Raw genomic sequence first — 19,843 nt, 5'->3', positions numbered from 1 at the left:
ATTTTCACAGACCCCACTTCTTCTTTTGAGTAGCTAGGCAGCTTATTAATTTTTAGCCCTACAGTGCCACCATGCCCGGCTGGATCTGTCTCTTAAAGGCCCCACAACCTTGCCAAACAGCATCACTATCTGGGACCAAGTGTTCAAATAAGGTACATCTACAGGGGTCACATCACATTGAAACCATGGCCGAAACCTCCCAAGGAACCAGCTAACACCTCGAGCTCAGACTTCCTGCCTCAAGAACTGAGAAAACAGATGCTCATAGAAATCTGTTAGGGCAGCCTCAGAAAACTGCTCCATGTGAAAGTCATGCACTTGGCCACCATACCCAACAGTGAGAAGTCTACTGTGAATCAGGATCTAAAACGTGCACGTATGCCTAAAACAAAGCACCTAGTCCTTATATGCACAGCCTCTGTGGCCCTTTCTCTCCCATTTTTAAACTTTTATTCATGGGCTGGTGAGATGGCTCAGTGAGTAAGAGCATCAACTGATTTTCCGAAGGTCCTGAGTTCAAATCCCAGCAACCACATGGTGGCTCACAACCATCAGTAAAGAGATCTGATGCCCTCTTCTGGAGTGTCTGAAGACAGCTACAGTGTATTTAGATTATAATAAATAAATCTTAAAAAAATAAATAATTTTTTATTCACAAAATTATGGTCCACTCCAGAATGTGTTGCCATAAGCTAGATCCCAGAGGTTAGCCTAATGCCAGGTGACCAGAGTGTGACCCTAGGAAGCTAAGACAGACTGTCTGGGAGGGGCTGAGAGAATGACATCTGCTCAGGGAGGAGCAGCTGCCCTGAGAGAGACCTGTGTGCTTCTCTTCAGCATGTTCAGAATGGGGTTCCATGCAGAACAGCTGTGGAGCTCAGCTGTGGAGGTCAGCTGGAGAGGTCAGCTGGGGAGGTCAACTGGAGAGGTCAGCAGGGGAGGTCAGCTGGAGAGGTCAGCAGGGGAGGTCAGCAGGGGAGGTCAGCTGGAGAGGTCAGCTGGGGAGGTCAGCTGGGGAGGTCAGCTGGAGATGTCAGCTGGGGAGGTCAGCTGGGGAGGTCAGCTGGAGATGTCAGCTGGAGACGTCAGCTGGGGAGGTCAGCTGGGGAGGTCAGCTGGGGAGGTCAGCTGGGGAGCTCAGCTGGAGAGCTCAGCTGGGGAGCTCAGCTAGGGAGTGGAGTGTTCCATGAGTACTGCCATGGGCAATGCCATGTTTAGCCGTCCTCTTCCTCTTTCCAAGGTGACCTTGCTCTGGGTCAATCTTTGTTCCACCTTGAAAGACAATGCTATCTTGGGTCACACAAAAATAGAACTGGAAGGAGCTGGAGCCTCATTGGTGTAGTGTTTATCTAGCATTCAGAAAGTTCTGAGTTTTATTCCCAGCACCACATAAACCAGGCTTGGTGGTATCCAGCTGTTATCCCAGCACTAGAGAGGGGAGGCAGAAGGATTTTTTTGTTTGTTTGTTTTTGGTTTTTTGGTTTTTTTGTTTGTTTGTTTGTTTGTTTTTCTGAGACAGGGTTTCTCTGTATAGCCCTGGCTGTCCTTGAACTCACTCTGTAGACCAGGCTGGCCTCGAACTCAGAAATCTGCCTGCCTCTGCCTCTGCCTCCCAAGTGCTGGGATTAAAGGCGTGTGCCACCACACCCGGCCCCAGCAGCAGGATTATTAATTCAAAGTCATAACAAGTTTGAAGCCAGCCTAGGGTATATAAGAACCTGTCTTTAAAAAAAGAAAAATTTAGGGGGCTGGCGAGATGGCTCAGCGAGTAAGAGCACTTACTGCTCTTCCAAAGGTCCTGAGTTCAAATCCCAGCAATTGCATGGAGGCTCACAACCACCCGTAATGAGCTCTGACACCTTCTTCTGGTGAGTTTGAAGACAGCTACAGTGTACTTATGTATAATAATAAATAAATCTTTGGGCCAGAGCAGCAAGCAGAGACTAATCAAGTGGGGCTGACCAGAGTGAAAGGGGTTCACTGGAGCAAGTAGAGGTCCTAAATTCAATTCCCAACAACTACATGAAGGATCACAACCATCTGTACAACTAGTGTACTCATATACATAAAATAAATAAATAAATAAATCTTTAAAAAAATTTTTTTAAAGAAAGGACCTTCCAGCACCCCACCCCCAACTCTGCAGCAGCCTATAGGCAGCCTGTGGCTCACATCTGTCCAGTAGACCCTATTCCTAGGACTTTGACTCCAAAGCCAAGAACCCAGGTATGGGACAGGGAGTGGCCATCATATCCATTCCCACAGCTACCAACCCATTCTGTCCCTGCTTTGTCTTCTGCTATGACATCCTAGTGTCCCTGACATCCTGCCCTCAAATTTTTCTCGTGATCAAAGTCTGTTGTTCAGACTAAAGGATCCAGTTGGAATTCAAGTGTCTGGTCATCTTCCAGCACACCTCAGAGCCAGTCCTTTATGTGTTACCAGTGGCACTTCAGAGACCCCAGGGATGAGCAGCTTTTATTGACATTTATTAATTGTATAAAACAGTTGGCATGCATATGCATTTAGGCCGTGTTTACAATATATTTTGATTATATTCATATACCTTCATTATCCTCTCTTGGCTTCCCTCTGGCTGCTCCCCTCTAGGGTATGAATTTTAAATGCTATGCCCAATTTAACCTAGATTAATTAAAAGTTGAGCCACGTTGGAGGGAGATAGGAGAAAGGAACCTCAGCAGGCCACGCTCGGTGAGCAGATTGTTCTAGGGGCTAGGTTCGATGATAACAGCCCAGCCTTCCCACAGCCTCTGAAGAAGTAGTTGTGAGGCCCCAGACGTATCGTTGGTGCTGGGGTGCATCTTGCCAGGGCACAGATTTGCTTACTGAATTTGTACTTTGATTAGAATTGAATGGGCAAACTACAGCCTTCAGGCAAGTCTGACGTGCTGGCTGTTTTTGAAAATAGTGTTTTTGGCTCCCAACCACACTCCTTTAGTTATGTTGTCTCTGGCCTCCTACCTGCTCCAATGGCAGAGCAGAGTCAATGAAGGCAAAGCCGAGAGCAAAGCTGGCTATGGCTCTTGATAGGTACTGACGCCTGACCTAAGGCAGAAAGACCCGCCGCCCTGTGAGTTTTGCTTGCATTTCTGAGGGCCAGTCACTGTCCCTTCTGCCTGTTTATTGCTTCTGTTTACAATGTGTTCTTATTTCCAAATAGGTCATTCATTCATGTAGTACAACTGAAATCAGATACATATGAAGGTTCTTGTCTTAGTCAGGGTTTCTATTCCTGCACAAACATCATGACCAAGAAGCAAGTTGGGGAGGAAAGGGTTCATTCAGCTCACACTTCCACACTGCTGTTCATCACCAAAGGAAGTCAGGACTGGAACTCAAGCAGGTCAGGAAGCAGGAGCTGATGCAGAGACCATGGGGAGATGTTACTTACTGACTTGCTTCCCCTGGCTTGCTCAGCTTACTTTCTTACAGAACTCAAGACTATCAGCCCAGAGATGGCACCACCCACAAGAGGCCCTTCACCCTTGATCACTAATTGAGAAAATGCCCCACAGCTGGATCTCATGGAGGCATTTCCCCAACTAAAGCTCCTTTCTCTGTGATAACTCCAGCTGTGTCAAGTTGACACACAAAACCAGCCCAGCCAGTACAGGTTTGTTCCCTCATCTTCCCATCGCACAGCACGTTCCAGGAAAATGACCAGCCTCAAGAAGAATGAATCACAGTCCGACAGTTTCAGGGACCGCAGGATGGTGAACGAGGACTGGGGGACCACCTGGAAGAGAATGGGGTAACAAGAAACACAAAGAACAGACATCAAGTCAAAAAAGTCTGGTCAAGCTGACAAACTTTATTTTTCCCAGACAGGTTGTTTGTTTGTTTTGTTTTGTTTTTAAATTTCTGAAAGCTTTTAATTTATTCCCTCCCAAAACACCAACTACAATCAAATGGGGTTGAAAGGTCAAGATTTTATCGTCTTCATAACAAAATCGGCTTAGAACTGGATCACTTGGCCCTTTCTCTTCTTGTTGCCTCCCAATTCAAATAGCCAGCACCCTCTTAGATCTGCAGTTGGGCTCAACGCGTTCCAGTCTCAGCACAACCTTCTTTGTAGTTTTAGCCTTTTTGCGGAATATAGGGTTAGCTTGCCCACCATAGCCACTCTGTTTCCTGTCATCATGCCACTTTCCTTGGGCATACAAAGAATCCTTGCCCTTCCTGTAGTGTGTCACCTCATGGAGTTGGTGCTTCCCACATTTCTTGCAGAATGGCTGGTGGGTCTTAGGCATGCTCACCATGTTCACAGGATTGCCCAGTCAGGTTTTATACCCAATAGAAGCAGGCTATGGGGAGGGCGATGGAGTAGGATCGCCCAGGCAGGTTTTATACCCGATAGAAGCAGGCTATGGGGAGGGCGATGCTTAGTCTTCTGGGGAAAGCACCTGTTCTCAAGAACAGGATATTGGCTGGGTCCAGAAAGAGCAGAACAGAACAAGTTGCTAGGTACCTGTCCACTAAAATCTATAGCTAGTTGTTCTACCTGACTTTAAGATCTACCGCTATTTGTTCTCTGCTGAGCTAGTTCTTTCCCACGGAGGTCTCAACTTTTCCCAAAGAGGTCTCAACTAAGCTAGTACTTTTCCAGTAAGGCCAAGACTTTATGAGTAAAGCACTTATGGCTGACAAATTAACAGTTAACATTCAAACAGGGTCGCTCCCAACACAAATGTCCTCTGAGATCGCTCAGAACAGAGAAAAACTTTTAGATCAGGTCCTCTTGAAAAGGTCAGCTTATGAACTTTGAAAAGGTCATGAAACACTTGCCCCTCTGGAAGGGAGAGGCTATTTAACATTTCTCAGATCACAGGGCAGGAACTGGCCTGTGGATGGGGAGACATTCCTCAGGTCAGAGGTTGCCCACCTTCAGACAAGGGAAGTCCTTGTCACCTCATTCCCTAAAGACCAATCAGTTTAAAGGGTGCAGTGTTCCACCAATCATATTGTGCCTAGTTGCTGACGCTCTATTCTGCCCCTGGAAACCATATAAAAACTCACCAACCGGATGCTGGGGGTCGCTGCCTCTCCTTCGGGTCTGGGACAACTCTAGTGCACTGGAACAATAAATTTCTCTTGCTTTTTGCATCGATCCTGGCTCCACATGGTTCACTTAGGGGATCCCCGGTAAGCTAAGGCTTCCCAGAGTCTTACATTTGGTGCATGGGCCAGGAAGTGACTCCTAGTGGGAACACACTGGAACAGTGAATCAGAGGTCTCGAGCTTTTAGCGGGGTTCCTGTTTGTCTTTCAGTTCATCAAAGTCTGAGTCTGTAAGTTTGTTTGAATTTTTGCTTGCAAGCATAGGGAGGCTCAGGGAGCTTATGGTGTCTGGTGCGGTCAACTACGACAGGAAGATGTGCCTTAATGTTGCAATGCAACCGACAATATCGGCAGGAGCCAAGTCTTGCTATAATCTGGTTTATCTGGCTCCTGCCTTATGGGCAGGAGCACCTGGTGTCTGTAACTAGGCCCATGGAAGGGGCAAACTGTGTGTTGATGGTCTTTATCTGTGTTCTTGGACCTGGACGCCCATCCGTGGCAGGGTCGAGCTGTCTGTGTGGTTGATTGTTTTTCTCTGTGTTTGTTGTTATCTCGTTCTTTGTTCTTAGACTGACAGGCATTCTTTGGACATTGGACAGACTGAAAAACAGGTTACTCTCCGTTCCTCCGAATGGCCCACTTTCAGAGTAGGGTAGACACCTGTAGGGGTCTTCAAATTGCAGGTGATCAAAGCAGGAAAGGAGAGAGTCTTTAGGCCAGGATCCCTCGGGCACCCAGACCAAGTGCCCTATACAGTTACCTGAAAAAAAATCCATTGGAGGACATGCCCCTCGTGAGTAAAAGCCTTTCTTTCCCAAGACCCACCTCACAGGTTCTGGCTGTCAGAAAGAAGGAAGCACGGGAGGAGAGATCCGGACCTAAGAAACTTCTGGTCCTCCACGACTCTTCAACAGTGGACCTGTTACTCCAAGACCCTCTTCCTCCAAATCTCCCTACCCTTGCCCCCCATGGCCCCACCAGTGCCAGTACAGGTTCCAGGATCCTCAGCCCATAAGAGACCTGGGCCATTGCACCTCTCCCACCCCTTTACCGGACGAGGAGTGGGAGGAGACCCCCAACTTCCCTGCTCTGCCATGAGGACATAAAGTCTGAGAGCCACCTCCCCTGATACCATGGTGGCTCACCCACTAAGGGCTGGTTAATCTCTTTGAGAGTGTTTTATTTATAATGCAGGAAGCCAGAAGCCAGAAAGAATACCCCCTCAGACACAGGGGGCACCATCAATTGACCAGGCTGTCGTGGACAGTGGGCTTTCCCTGACTAGACCTGACTGGGACTTTAATATGGCAAAAGGTAAGGGGCACCTAAAGGTCCACCACCAGACTCCACTGGCAGGTCTCAGGGGGCTGCATGATGGCCCACAATTTTGACCAAGTTATGCAAGGTTAAGCAGAGACCAGATGAGCTGCCTGCAGCCTTTCTAGAGCGCCAATATACACCCTATGACCATAGCAGCAAAGAGCATAAAACTACTGTGACAATGGCTTTCATAGACCAGGCTAGTAGAGATATCAGGAAAAAGTGTCAGAGGCTAGAAAGACAGGATAAGTCACTGAAGAATTTAGTTCAGGCTCCTGAGAAAGTCTACCATAACAGGGAGACAGAGGAGGAAAAGGAGCAAAGAAAGAGAAAGAAAGAAAAGTGACAGGGAAGGAATCTACAGAGAGTCCCTACTCTCGGGCTAGAGGATGAATACAAGTTGTTTGAGACCTTGGACGGGGTACCCAAGGACCTAGATTGGTGACTCGAGGCCTGGACTGAGATGGCAGGGATGGGGAGGACCACCAACCAGCCCCTCATCCATATGGAGCTCAGAGCCCAAGCCTCCCTGGTGTCTGTGCACCAATATTCAATGTTGAGGGAGGCCTGGGACAGAATCAGGCCCCACATTACCAGGCTCCCAGAACAATGGATCTGTGGAAGTGCCAATCGGCCTGGAATACTCCCCTCCTGCCTGTGAAGAAACCTGGGGCCCAAGACTGAGGAGGATTGTCTAGAGGGGACTAAATGCCTCTTGAAGGAGCGGGGAGGATTGAGATACATAGCCTCGGCCAAGAAGGCCCAAATCTGCCAGAGAAAAAGCCCAGAGCAGGCACTGGAATTTCTAGGTATGGCTGGGTTCTGCTGGCTATGGATCCCAAGGTTTGTTGAATTTGGCTGCCCCACCCCCTCAACCCCCTGACTAAAAATGGAGGAAGAAGGGCAACAGGCTTTTGACACAATTAAGACTGCCTGATGCCAGTAGACTGGTCCACCTTTATGTGACTGAAACAGGGGGATAGCCAAGGAGGTGCTCACTCAGCTGCTGGGCCACTGGAAGCACCCAGTGGCCTATCTGTCAAAGAAATTAGACCCTGTCACTGCTGTGTGGCCTGCTTGCTTATGGATAATGGTGGTGGTGGAAGTTCTTTTTTTTTTTTTTTTTTTTGAGACAGGGTTTCTCTGTGTAGTCATGGCTGTCCTGGAACTCACTCTGTAGACCAGGCTGGTCTCGAACTCAGAAATCCGCCTGCCTCTGCCTCCCAAGTGCTGGGATTAAAGGCGTGTGCCACCACGCCCCGCTGGTGGCTGTTCTAATTGCTGATAAATTGACTCTGGGGCAGAACCTGACTGTGACATGCCTTGGAGAACATTGTTTTCCAACCCCTGGATCAATGGCTGACCAACACCTGCATGATTCATTATCAGACTCTGTTGCTAAATTCAGATCGGGTGGCCTTCACGTCACCAGTGGCCCTCAACCCAACCACTCTGTAACCTGACCTCAATCTCAACTCGCCAGCTCATGATTGCCAGCAGATTCTAGCTCAGGACCAGGGATGACAAAAAGACCTGTCTGTTGATCAGCCGCTCCCCTATGCTGAGGCAGCCTGGTTCACTGATGGCAGCAGCTACCTGGTGGAGGGACAATGCAAGGCAGGGGCCACCATTGCGGTAGGGTGCCAGGTGGTCTGGGCAGAACAACATCCTCTGAGAACGGTAGTCTAAAAGGCAGCGCTAATAGCTCTGAACAAAGCCTTGGACCTGGGGGCAGGCAAAATGATCAACATCTGCAACAATAGCAGGTATGCCTTTGCCACAGCCCACGCCCACTAGGCTATATACCAAGAGAGAGGACTGCTCACATCAGAGGGAAAATGAACAAGCAGGAAATCTTGTATCTCATAAAGTCAGCAACTGTATTATCCATTGCCCATGACATCAGCAGGAAAGAGACTCAGTGTCCCGGGTCAATAACCAGGCAGGTCAAGTGGCTCAAGAAGTGGCTCTGCAGGAGCCTATCCTGGTTATGGGACTGCAAGGAACACCTGCTGGGAAATGGGACTGGACTAAGAGATGGCTTCACTTAAAATATATAGAAGAAGAAAGGACTCAGATTGCTAACCACCCTACCAACTATTACCAAGAGACGGTAGAACCATAGCGCACACAAGAAGGGAGAACTATACTCCCCAGAAAGCAAGCAAAAGACTTACTAGGCCAAATGCGCCAATGGACTCATTTAGGGGATACAAAGCTTGTCCAAGCAGTTAAGGGACCTAAAGAATATACAATAGACCTCAGGTTCTGGGCCAGAGAGATCGTAGAACAGCGTAAGGTGTGCCAGCAAGTGAATGCTTCTGCAGCCAAGAGTAAACAGGGCAAAAGACCTGGAGGAGAACGACCTGGAGTTTACTGGGAGGTCGATTTTACAGAGGTTAAGACAGGAAAATATGGTCACAAATACCTTCTAGTGTTTGTAGATGTTTTCCCTGGATGGGTTGAAACATTCCCCACCAAGCAGGATATCTTCTTAATATCTAAGAAGATACTGGAAAAAAAATTTCCAGAGGTTCAGAGTGCCCAAGGTAATTGGATTGGACAATGGTCCTGCATTTGTCTCTTAAGGTAAGTCAGGAACTGGCAGAGATATTGGGGACTAATTGGAAGCCCCATTGTGCGTACAGTCCCCAGAGCTCAGGGCAGGTAGAGAAAATAAACAACCCCTACAAGAGACCTTGACTAAATTGACCTTGGAGACTGGCTCAGATTGGTTGGTGCCCTCCACTTGGCCCTGAACACCCCCTACCATTTTAACCTGACCCCTTTTGAGATCCTGCATGGGACACCCACTCCCTTGGCTCTTGATTCCCCCCCACCCCAGTGACTTTTCAGGCTGACAAGGATCTTTTTTTTTCTTTTTTTTCCTGAGACAGGGTTTCTTTGTGAAGCCATGGCTGTCCTGGAACTCACTCTGTAGACCAGGCTGGCCTTGAACTCAGAAATTCGCCTGCCTCTGCCTCCCAAGTGCTAGGATTAAAGGCGTGTGCCCAGCACAAGCAAGGCTAGTTCTTTACCTCCCCCGACCCTACCCCACTGTTGCCGCCAGTGGCCACGGGTTACTGGGTTCCTGAAAGGAAAGATGGGGGTTTGGGTGGGAAAAGCTGCGAGAGAAATAATGAGCCAAGACGAGTTCTCTGATCAAGACCAATGCTTACTTATGATCTGAGTTGATAAAGGGGGAGGGGGGAACCCATCCCCCAGCACGCCAGGATCTCATTGCTTTGTAAGGACAGTGTCAGGAGAACAGGTTCAGCCTCTCAGCAGGTAGTGGCGTCTTGGGTGGAAAGCCACAGATGTGGCAGGACAGTAGACTTGACCTAGGTCAGAAGACTCCACCCTAGGTGGGCTAGCTGGCTGTGGCAAGCGAAGTCCGAGCCAGCCTGCTCAAGGCTGGGGGAAGGGCACACCCCACCACCCATCCTGGTGGCAAGTTCGATGACCTCCGTGGACCCCTGGTGAGTCCAACCATGTCCGGCTCTTCTCACAGAGACCCCCCCACTTGGCCTGGTAGGCCTGCCTTTCCTTTCCCACCTAGCTATTATCCAGATCTTTATTAAACCAACCAGCAAGTGATCTTTATAAAAACCGATCTGCGATCCAGGAAGGTGTGCTTACAAAATACTGAGGCAGGTGATGAGCCATTAAGAATGACAGCATCGGGCTGGTGAGATGGCTCAGTGGGTAAGAGCACCCGACTGCTCTTCCAAAGGTCTGGAGTTCAAATCCCAGCAACCACATGGTGGCTCATAACCATCCGTAACAAGATCTTACGCCCTCTTCTGGAGTGCCCGAAGACAGCTACAGTGTACTTACATATAATAAATAAATAAATCTTAAAAAAAAAAAAAAAAAAAAAAAAAAAAAAAAAAAAAAAAGAATGACAGTATCAGATGGCCTAGTCAGCCATCATTGGGAAGAGAGGCCCCTTGGTCTTGCAAACTTTATATGACCCAGCACAGAGGAAGGCCAGGGCCAAGAAGTGGGAGTGGGTGGGTAGGGGAGCAGGGGCGGGGGGAGGGTATTGGGAACTTTCGGGATAGCATTTGAAATGTAAATAAAGAAAATATCTAATAAAAAAAAAAAAAAAGAATGACAGTATCAGGGCTGGAGAGATGGCTCAGCAGTGAGGTCCTGAGTTCAATTTCCAGCAGCCACATGGTGGCTCACAACCATCTGTAATGGGATGCCCTCTTCTAGTGTGTATCTGAGGACAGCTGCAGTGTACTCATATAAATAAAAAATAAAATTAATTAAAAAAAAAAAAAAAAGGATGACAGTACCAAAATCCAGCAAGTACTCAGCTCTCGGCAGGTGCAGCAATCAACAACTGAATAATACAAAGATTATCTTCTTACAACAGAGTGTGAGGGTAAGGGGGGGGGGGGTCCGAGGGAGGAGCATAAGAGGAGGGGGGGGGGGAGGGGGGGGGGGGGGAAGCACAAACCACCAAATTCAGGAAAACTGCTACTTAGCAGAATATCAAGAAAGGAGCTTTTTTTTCCTTACCCTAACTAAAAATTTGAAAATCAAGGAGCAGGTCTACCTGCTGCTCCCACCTGGAAGAAAGGATGTGGTAGAGTCTGAGCTCAGATGCTAAGGGAAGCAAAGATCCCCAAAGCCCTGTTTGAAAGAGGGAGGTTTGGCTCAGGGAGGTAGGTTCCAGCTGCCCTGCCCAACGGGAAATACAGCCAGGCTTCCTTGTTTTCATTCCTCAGCAACAAAGGAAAGTACTTCGATGACTAGCCTGTGTTTTATGGAAGGTGTTGGGCTGATGTCTTGCAAGGAATTGTGTGTGAGAAAATGAGGTTCAACCTTTATTCACCCCCATGGATCTCTCCTGCGCACATGTAGCTGTGAATATCCACTATATGCTCTAATTTAGAACAAACGCCTCTATGATAGAAAACTGGTGGACTCATAAGGGGAGGTATGCACAACTTGAGGTAGACTGAACTTCCAAGAAGTTCCTGTTTGTGTAGAAAGAAATTGGGGGGCTGGAGAGATGGCTCAGCAGTTGAGAGCACTGACTGCTTTTCCAAAGGTCCGGAGTTCAAATCCCAGCAACCACATGGTGGCTCACAACCATCCATAATGAGATCTGACGCCCACTTCTGGAGTGTCTGAAGACAGCTACAGTGTACTCACATATAATAAATAAATATTTTTTTTTAAAAAAGAAATTGACTTAATATGCCTAATTTATACTCAGTCACCTTTATTAGTTACACCCTAGGTTAGTTTTTCTTCAAACAGTAATATTTCACTCCATTAAAACAATAGTACCACATTAATTAAATTCATGCATCCCCAATATGTGTATCTTGATCTTGTTAACAGGTGATAAAAAGATAACATCATCTCAATTAAAAAAAACATTTTCCTTAGATGTCTTGCTTTGCTTTGATGTGCTCTTTAAAGGAATTATAATGAAGAGCTAACTCTTTTCGTTTTGTTTCCGGGGGAAAGAGGAGGAGACAGCATCCTTCTGTGTAGCTCAGGCTGTACTCGAACTCTCGACGTTCCTGTCTCAGCCTCTCATCCCCGTACCTCACCCTTGAAGGGCTGTTTCAAATGTTTATTCTTTCTCCTTTCACACGTCGGCTTCGAAGCCTCCAAATGTCCTGAAGTAAGATCAAACAGAGTTTGTGTGATACCTTCCATTGGCCTACCCGCCATGAGAAAAGGGGTTCAAAAGCCTTTATAAATGATTAAGTAGAAAAAATATTAATAGGTATATTAGTTAATAGATAAACCACATTCTGGGACTCCAGGCAAGATAGTGTAGATGATTGGCGACATGGGGCGTGACTTCTGGGTGCCCGTTGCCATCACTGATAGCCCTGAGTCATCACTGACTCTGTCTTTGAGCCCTAAGCTGGCCTTTGTGATGACAAAGAAAATAAAACCAGCTTTCCAAATCGAATGTGCCCGCCCACGGGGATTGATTGACTGGTCCGTAACAACAGGGACATATATTGCCCTTTGTAGTGGGCTCAGCCACAGCTCTGAAGTGAACGCAAAACAGAAGCCTGTATGCTTTCACATTAGCCCCGGACGCCTAGCGTTTCCTCTGTGATCACAGTACCTTATAGTCTAGTCCTTGGAATCCATACAGTTTCTCTGCATACTCGGTAACTTCCCTCGCGATATTTTCTTGACTGGTGCCGCTCACATCGATAACCTGGCAGTCAGAGCTGCTGAAGTGGCAGGAAATTGACTGTATAGAAAGGACAGACTAAGATTAGGGAAAAGCTGCTTATCAATCCCATTATGCCCCGAAACCAAGCAGAGTCCTCTGAGAAGGGGACTATTTCACTTGGGATTTGATTTCTCAATGGAAAGGTGGTCTATAGTATCTTACATCAGTCTCCTCCCAAGGCTTAAGGCTAATTGAGAAATTATAAAATATTTAAAATTTTCAAACAATGTTTGTGTGCGTTTGTATGCATGTTGTGGCAAGAGGACATACATACCCACGTGGAAGTCAGAGAACGCGCTTTGAGGCTTTCTCCTATCCTGTAGGTCCCAGGGATAGAACCCTGGTCATGAGTCTTGGGAACAGGGGCCTTTATTTGCTTAACCATCTTACTGGCCCACAAAAGATTTTTTTTTTAGGTTTCTGTCGCTGTTTTGTTTTCAAAACAGTGTTTCTCCGTGTTGTCCTGGCTGCCCTGGAACTCAATCTGTAGATCAGGCTAACCTCAAATTTATAGAGATCTACTTGCCTCTGCTTCCAGGATAGCCAGGGCTTGTTACATAGAGAAACCCTGTTTTGTAAAACAAAACAAACAAAAAACAACAAAAAGATTTTTTTTTTGGGGGGGGGGGAGATTCCTCTGTATAGCCCTGGCTGTCCTGGAACTCACTTTGTAGACCAGTCTGAACTCAGAAATCTGCCTGCCTCTGCCTCCTGAGTGCTGGGATTAAAGGTGTGCACCACCTCGCCCGGCAAGATTGTTTTAAAAAAAAATTAGCTGTGACACTTCTTTTTTTTGTTCCCCCCCCCCCCCGGCTGCCCTGGAACTCACTCTGTAGACCAGGTTGGCCTCGAACTCAGAAATCTACCTACCTCTGCCTCCCAAGCGCTGGGATCAAAGGTGTGCACCACCACGCCCGGCGACACTTCTTTTTAAAAGGTGTATTTAGGAAGTCTAGTCCTTGAAGAGATCTTCAATATTTTTAGACATTTAAATTTTTCCATATCGTAAAGTTCTTCAGTGGATTGTGTCACACCATTAGAAAAATGTATGAGCATATCCAAGCTCAAAAAGCAGCCATTAAAGTTCCTTTCTGTTCATTATCTAAAGGTGATCACAGCCATCAGAAGGACTTTCTACTTTGATCAAATACTAATTTATGCAGCTGTGTCTCTAGATAAAGTTGTATCAGAGATCAAAAAAGAGGGAAAAGGGAGCTCTTCCATGTTTGTTCTGTTATGAAACAATGGTGAATATTTTTCTAGACTATTCAAGACACTAGAAAAAATAGAGCCGGGCGGTGGTGGCACACGCCTTTAATCCTAGCACTTAGGAGGCAGAGATAGGCGGATTTCTGAGTTCGAGGCCAACATGGTCTACAAAGTGAGTTTCAGGACAGCCAGGACTACGCAGAGAAACCCTGTCTCAAAAACAAAACAAACAAAAAAAGAAAAAATGGAAAGGGTAAATTCATTATTTCAGAATGTATATTATTTGTACTGTAAAGGCTACACCCCACACTTGTACAACTCTCAGGGCCATACCTGCCTCTCGTTTTAAAACATTGGCGTAGTAAGCAGCACGGCTGTTTGATTGTGAAGTATTAGAATATCACTTAGCTTGATAGCTGGAGTTTTGCCAACCCCTCAGTTTTGTCCCGAGACAGCGCTTCTGCCTCCTTTGCCTAATTCCAAGCTCCAGAGACGCTAGAGGGAACGTAAGTGAAGAGCAGCAGGGCTGGGACCATGTGACAAACCATAAAACCCCACTTAGACCCAAAGGAGCCCTAAGGTTTGGAATGGACCCCCGTGTCCCCATAGGGACGAGAGGACTCACAGGACTGGCAGATCGACTGGTGGAAGTGAGAAGCAGGGGGCATTTGTGGGGAATTTTTAATGTAGGCAGCAGCGTATGAAGTTGTATACACTCTTAAGGTAAGGAATTGGAGCGCCTGCTGAATCCAATTTCTGTGTAAAGTTTAGAACTCAGTATTGTGTAGGATCAATGCTATATTTCTCAATAGTGAAGATAGTATAAACTTGCTTCCTTAGAGTACCTTAGAGTGGACATTATAAATTCCAAATGATTCTCCTTTGGAAATTCAGCCATTGTCTTTGCCTTAGAAGCAGCTGAGTGTGGAAAAGGACGCTGCTGTTGAGAATTCTATGGACGTCATGGCTCAGTGATTAGGGGCCTATAACATTTTGTTTCCTCCTAACAGAGTGAATATATATGCATTTCTTGGTCAACAAGCTGGTCCCTCAGTAAGAAGCCCTGCAGTCTTTACTATCTTAATGTATCTTGAAGGCTTTGTTCTAGACCACTCATCTTTGGAGAGGTAGTATTCTGAATCCGTACTTTCCGGAAGCCTTGAGTTCTGTTCCGACCAGATCCATGGATGAGCAGAGGATGGAAGAAAACCGTATCGCCCTTTTCCATCACTAGGTGGATCCGGGGGCTGTTGGGGTCATAGTCTTGGATGCCATGGTACATTTTGTTAACTCCTCCCTAGAACACATAAGAAAAGTCACATTCATATTCAAGGTGCCACCATGAACAAGACTTCGTCAGTCATGCAGCAGGGGAACTGAGAGTCCTTGAACTTCCTCAAAGACAGCAGCTTATCTAAGTTAGAATATATATATATATATATATATATATATATATATATATATGAACTACAACTGACTCTAGCGGCTAACACAGGTGTGGTGCTTAATTTTAATGTTAACTTGATATGTTTCAGGATCTCCTGAATAGGAAGCCTCCCACACCTGAAGAATTAGGGGCATCACTAGCTAAAAATGGGGCTGCCAAAGGACTGTCTACATTTTGGTGTTTTACTGTCTCTGTTGCTGCTGCTGCTTCCAGCAGCTCTTCCAGAGGAATGGGTTGGATTCTAAGCACCCACATGGTGGTTAACACTATCTGTAAACCCAGTTCCATGGGATCTGACCTCCGCAGGCATCAGGCACACATGTGGTGCACAGATGTATATGTAGGCAAAACACTCAGACACATAAAATAAAAATAATTTTAAAAAGAAAGGAAGGAAGGAAGGAAGGAAGGAAGGAAGAAAGAAAGAAAGAAAGAAAGAAAGAAAGAAAGAAAGAAAGAAATTAAGAAAAGAAAAGGTCGAGTGTGCAAATGTTTGTTTCAATCCCCATGCTGGGGAGGAAGAGGGAGGGAATCCTCGGGCTCACTGGCCAGATGGTCTAGCCTACTTGGTGAGAGACTCTGCTTGAAAAAGATAGATGGCACCTGAGGAATGTACATGTACATACACACATCACACACACACACACACACACATACACACAGATTAAGCAGTTATGCAGACCTACCTCCCACTTGGGGTAACCATGTGTCTTCAGAGTACCTTTGTGGGTGCCCGGGAGCACAACCAGACAGCCATTGTTTCTGTCAATGTGCTCCATGGCTGTCCAAGCACAAACAATTCGGTTGCTAGGTCGGAAGGGGAAATAGTGCAGATCCTGATGCAAGGGATGCCGGGACGTCTCCTTGCCTGCAAGAGAACCTGCTGTCAAGACAAAAGTCTTGGGATTTTTGTCATTTGCCTGAAAACCTGGAATACTGACCTAGCTACCAAAACCAAAGAAATGAAACAGTGTGTCCAGAATCAGGCTGAAGAGATAAGCAACAAAGTATCAACAAGCCTTCCACTTCCTGAGCTTTCTTCCAGGTTCCACAGGACGGGTAATTAGTGGTCCTTGCCTGCAATCACAGTTTCTGTTACACTCTCTTCCTGGATTGTTTGGGATTTGTCACAGGGCAGCATTCAATAAGGAGCATACTACAGCTGGAATAATGAAATTAAGGAGAATGCTATAGAGCCACACCCTAGTTCTCCCTTTGAAGTGGCTGAAGGCTCTGTCAGAAGTTGTCCTCAGGGAGATGATGACAGACATGTATCCAGCTGTTGCCACACTCCCTGGCTTTGCCCTTGGATCATCTGCTCCTGGGCTCTTGAATAAAGAAACATGGTGATCTTATGCTTTTTTTTTTTTTGGTTGGTTGGTTGGGGTTTTTGTTTTTGTTTGTTTTTGGTTTGGTTTGGTTTTTTGTCCTGCTATCAGAAGGAACCATGAAAAAGCAAATGGCTCTCATGGCTGATTTCTGCTGCCAGCAAGATTTCTCCGTATGGGTCAAGAGCCAACTGCAGTAGAACCGATAGGATGAGTTACTCAAATGTACATGCCTGGATTCTATTTCTGCTATAGTGAGTTCTTTGAATATACATGTAGGCAAGTCCAAGGTGTTGTAAGAATTCAAGTGTAATTTAAAATAATAGCTTTAATTTTGTTCATCAACATAATGCTTTCAGGACAGGGATGCAGACATGCAGCCACAGCTAAGAGCATCTTAGAGCCATCGGCTGCTTTGTGGGTAAGCTATTTGTCTTGCAAGCATGAAGACCTGAGTTCAATCCTCAGGACCTATACTGGCTAATCTATGTCAACTTGACACAAGCTAGAGTCATCTGAAAGGAGGGAACCTCAACTGAGAAAATGTCTCCAGAAGACTTGGCTGTAGGGCATTTTCTTAACTAGTGATTGACCTGGGATGGTCTTGCCCATTGTGACCATCACTGTGTGGTGGTCCCGGATCTTACAAGTAAGCAGGCTAAGAAAGCCAGTAAGCAGGACCATGGCCTCTGTCTGAACTCCTGCCTCCAGGTTTCTGCCTCACTTGAGTTCCTGTCCTGACTTCCTCTGATGATGAACAGCGAGAAGGAAGTGTAAGTCAAATAGACCCTTTCCTCCCCAACTTTCTTTGGTCGTGATGTTTCACAACAGCAACAGTAACCCTGACTAAGACAGAGCCCATGTAGAAATGCCAGGTCTGATAGTGTGTATTTACAATCTTATCACAGGCCAGACAGAACATAAGGATCCCAGGGCTCCCTGGCCATCCAGCCTACCATGATTGGTGAGCAGCAGGCTCAGGAGAGATCTTGCCTCCAGGGAGACAGACAGAATTCCCACAGACACCAATGTTGTCAACATACACACCCTCTCATGAGCCTATAAGCACAAGCACATGTGGCATCACTTATATACACGTGAGCACACATACATATAGTTAAAAAAAATAGATTGAGGGCTGGTGAGATGGCTCAGTGGGTAAGAGCACCCGATTGCTCTTCCGAAGGTCGGGAGTTCAAATCCCAGCAACCACATGGTGGCTCATAACCATCCGTAACAAGCTCTGACGCCCTCTTCTGGAGTGTCTGAAGACAGCTACAGTGTANTTNNANATAANAAANAAANAAANCTTAAAAAAAAAAAAAAAAAAAAAATGAATACAAAAGTTCGGGCTGGAGAGATGGCTCAGAGGTCAAGAGCACTGACTGCTTTTCCAGAGGTCCCGAGTCCAATTCCCAGCAACCACATGGTGGCTCACAAGCATCTGTAATGGGATCTGATGCCCTCTTCTGGTGTGTCTGAAGATAGCTACAGTGTACTCATATAAATAAAATAAATATATCTTAAAAAAAATAGATTGAAAAGCTTAGACATGCTGTGCAGTGCCGGTGCATGCCTTTAAATGAAATCCCGTCTCAACCAACCAACCAACCAACCCCACAGTGACTAGGAGATTATGATACACAGTCTACTGTTTGCTGAGCTCTCAGCCTGTCATGTGACTATTTACAATACCCCTACAGTCACTATGTGAAACCAGTTACTCTTCAGTGTTGCTATAATATAAATTGTTTTAAGAGTTAGATAAAAGTATGTACATTCCCTAATCTAAAGTTTGACAGCTGTACATACGACATGGTTTAAACATCAACTTGACATATTTAGTCTAACAATACTTTTCTTTTGTGTTTCCCTAACAAACAAGAGTTCTTTACCAGAATCTGGAGGCTTGTTGATCAGCATCGAATGCACAGACATAATATTGGGTCCCGTGAAACACTCCACATATTTCAGAATCTAAGAAAAAAAGCAGTTAAAAAAAAAAACACAACTTCACAGGAAATCAGAAATATAAGTAAATGACATTGCGTACGATGATCCACACAAGAACCAAGGATGTGGAGTTTCAAGAGTTTATCAGCATTGTGTGACAGTCATATTTTGGGTTCAGTGAAACACTCCACATATTTTAGAACCTAAAGTGGGGGGTGGGGCAGGGCAACAGCTTAAGTAGGGTATACTAGGTCCTGAATTGGATAAACATCATCAAAACAAGCAAACAAATGAACTAATTTTATTCCGCTACTGACAGAGCCATTACAATAAATAAATAGACAAGTAACAGCTTTATAACTGTTGGTACCCTGTTACTGAGTCTTAGATGAGGTCTCTTGTTTTTCACAACAAACAGAATTATCCCAGTCCATAGAAAAGCCTCATGATGTTATGGAGAGTTGGAGTGAGAAAATTCTTCATTTGGAATGAAGGTGACTGTAGAGTCTCTGAGTCCCATCCTTGGTCTCTACCCATCAGAAGCCATTAGTTCCACACACACCCTGAACCCCAAATGTGACAACTAGCAATGTCTCCAGATGCCAATAGCCAGTGTGGGGCAGAGTCATTTTCGCTTAAGAGCATAGCTCCAGCACCCTATATAGAGAGGAGTTGGAAGGAGGCAGACCTGCTATGAAGCTGATGGGAAAGGGGCACGGGGCTGGATAGTGTGAACTGAGCAGATGCTGGAGCCAGACTTGCAAACTGGCCATTAAGCAGGAAGGCAGGGTGGGCTCTCACCTCGGGGAGAGTGCAGTATCTGAAGAGCTCCTTATCTTCTTGGAAATCCTGGATCTTTGAAACCATCTTCTCACTTGGTATATAATCCTGTTTTGCAAGGGCCACGTCTCTCATTATCATGATCCCTGGTGGTTTCACCTCATTTCTGCAGATTCTTTCAAACTCTGCTCTAGAAATGAGATTTCCAAAGAGCGTTATCATGCGGGCTTTCAAATACCTGGCTGGCTCTGCTGAAAACTTTGCAGGTTCTGGGAGAGCTTCTCTGCTCTAGTAGAGTAAATGCTTGTGGGGAGGAGGAGGAGGGAAGCATGGCCAGAAGTCCTCAAAGCACCTCATCCAAGGCAGACCAGTGGGGAAACTCTGTGTGTGTGTGTGTGTGTGTGTGTGGAGGAGGAGGGAAGCATGGCCAGAAGTCCTCAAAGCACCTCATCCAAGGCAGACCAGTGGGGAAACTCTGTGTGTGTGTGTGTGTGTGTGTGTGTGT

At 46.2% G+C, this 19,843-nt stretch overlaps 2 protein-coding genes across 2 annotated transcripts in view; both read right to left on the bottom strand.

The window, feature by feature from the left end:
* Positions 1 to 4,022: 4,022 nt before the first annotated feature.
* Positions 4,023 to 4,280, bottom strand: LOC110334184 (60S ribosomal protein L36a-like). The gene has a single exon (XM_021216049.1). The coding sequence runs from the start codon at positions 4,278 to 4,280 to the stop codon at positions 4,023 to 4,025; it is 258 nt and encodes an 85-aa protein (XP_021071708.1).
* Positions 4,281 to 11,617: 7,337 nt separating this feature from the next.
* The window catches only part of Phyh (phytanoyl-CoA 2-hydroxylase), a 17,266-nt gene continuing 9,040 nt past the window's right edge, over positions 11,618 to 19,843 (bottom strand). The window contains exons 4-9 of the mRNA XM_021215697.2: positions 19,360 to 19,528; positions 18,501 to 18,582; positions 15,964 to 16,145; positions 14,978 to 15,127; positions 12,508 to 12,639; positions 11,618 to 12,043 (exon numbers count right to left, since the gene is read on the bottom strand). Coding sequence (XP_021071356.1) covers positions 11,990 to 12,043; positions 12,508 to 12,639; positions 14,978 to 15,127; positions 15,964 to 16,145; positions 18,501 to 18,582; positions 19,360 to 19,528 — 769 coding nt within the window. The 3' untranslated portion in view covers positions 11,618 to 11,989. The remainder of the gene's footprint in view (positions 12,044 to 12,507; positions 12,640 to 14,977; positions 15,128 to 15,963; positions 16,146 to 18,500; positions 18,583 to 19,359; positions 19,529 to 19,843) is intronic.

Source organism: Mus pahari, chromosome 16, assembly GCF_900095145.1.
Source record: "Mus pahari chromosome 16, PAHARI_EIJ_v1.1, whole genome shotgun sequence".
Lineage (NCBI taxonomy): Eukaryota > Metazoa > Chordata > Mammalia > Rodentia > Muridae > Mus > Mus pahari.
The sequence above is the reverse complement of the archived record's forward strand: the minus strand, read 5'-3'. Positions and strand labels throughout refer to the sequence as shown.

Coding starts and splice junctions, on each gene's coding strand:
- LOC110334184 (XM_021216049.1), bottom strand. CDS start 4,280: ATGGTGAGCATGCCTAAGACCCACCAGCCATTCTGCAAGAAATGTGGG.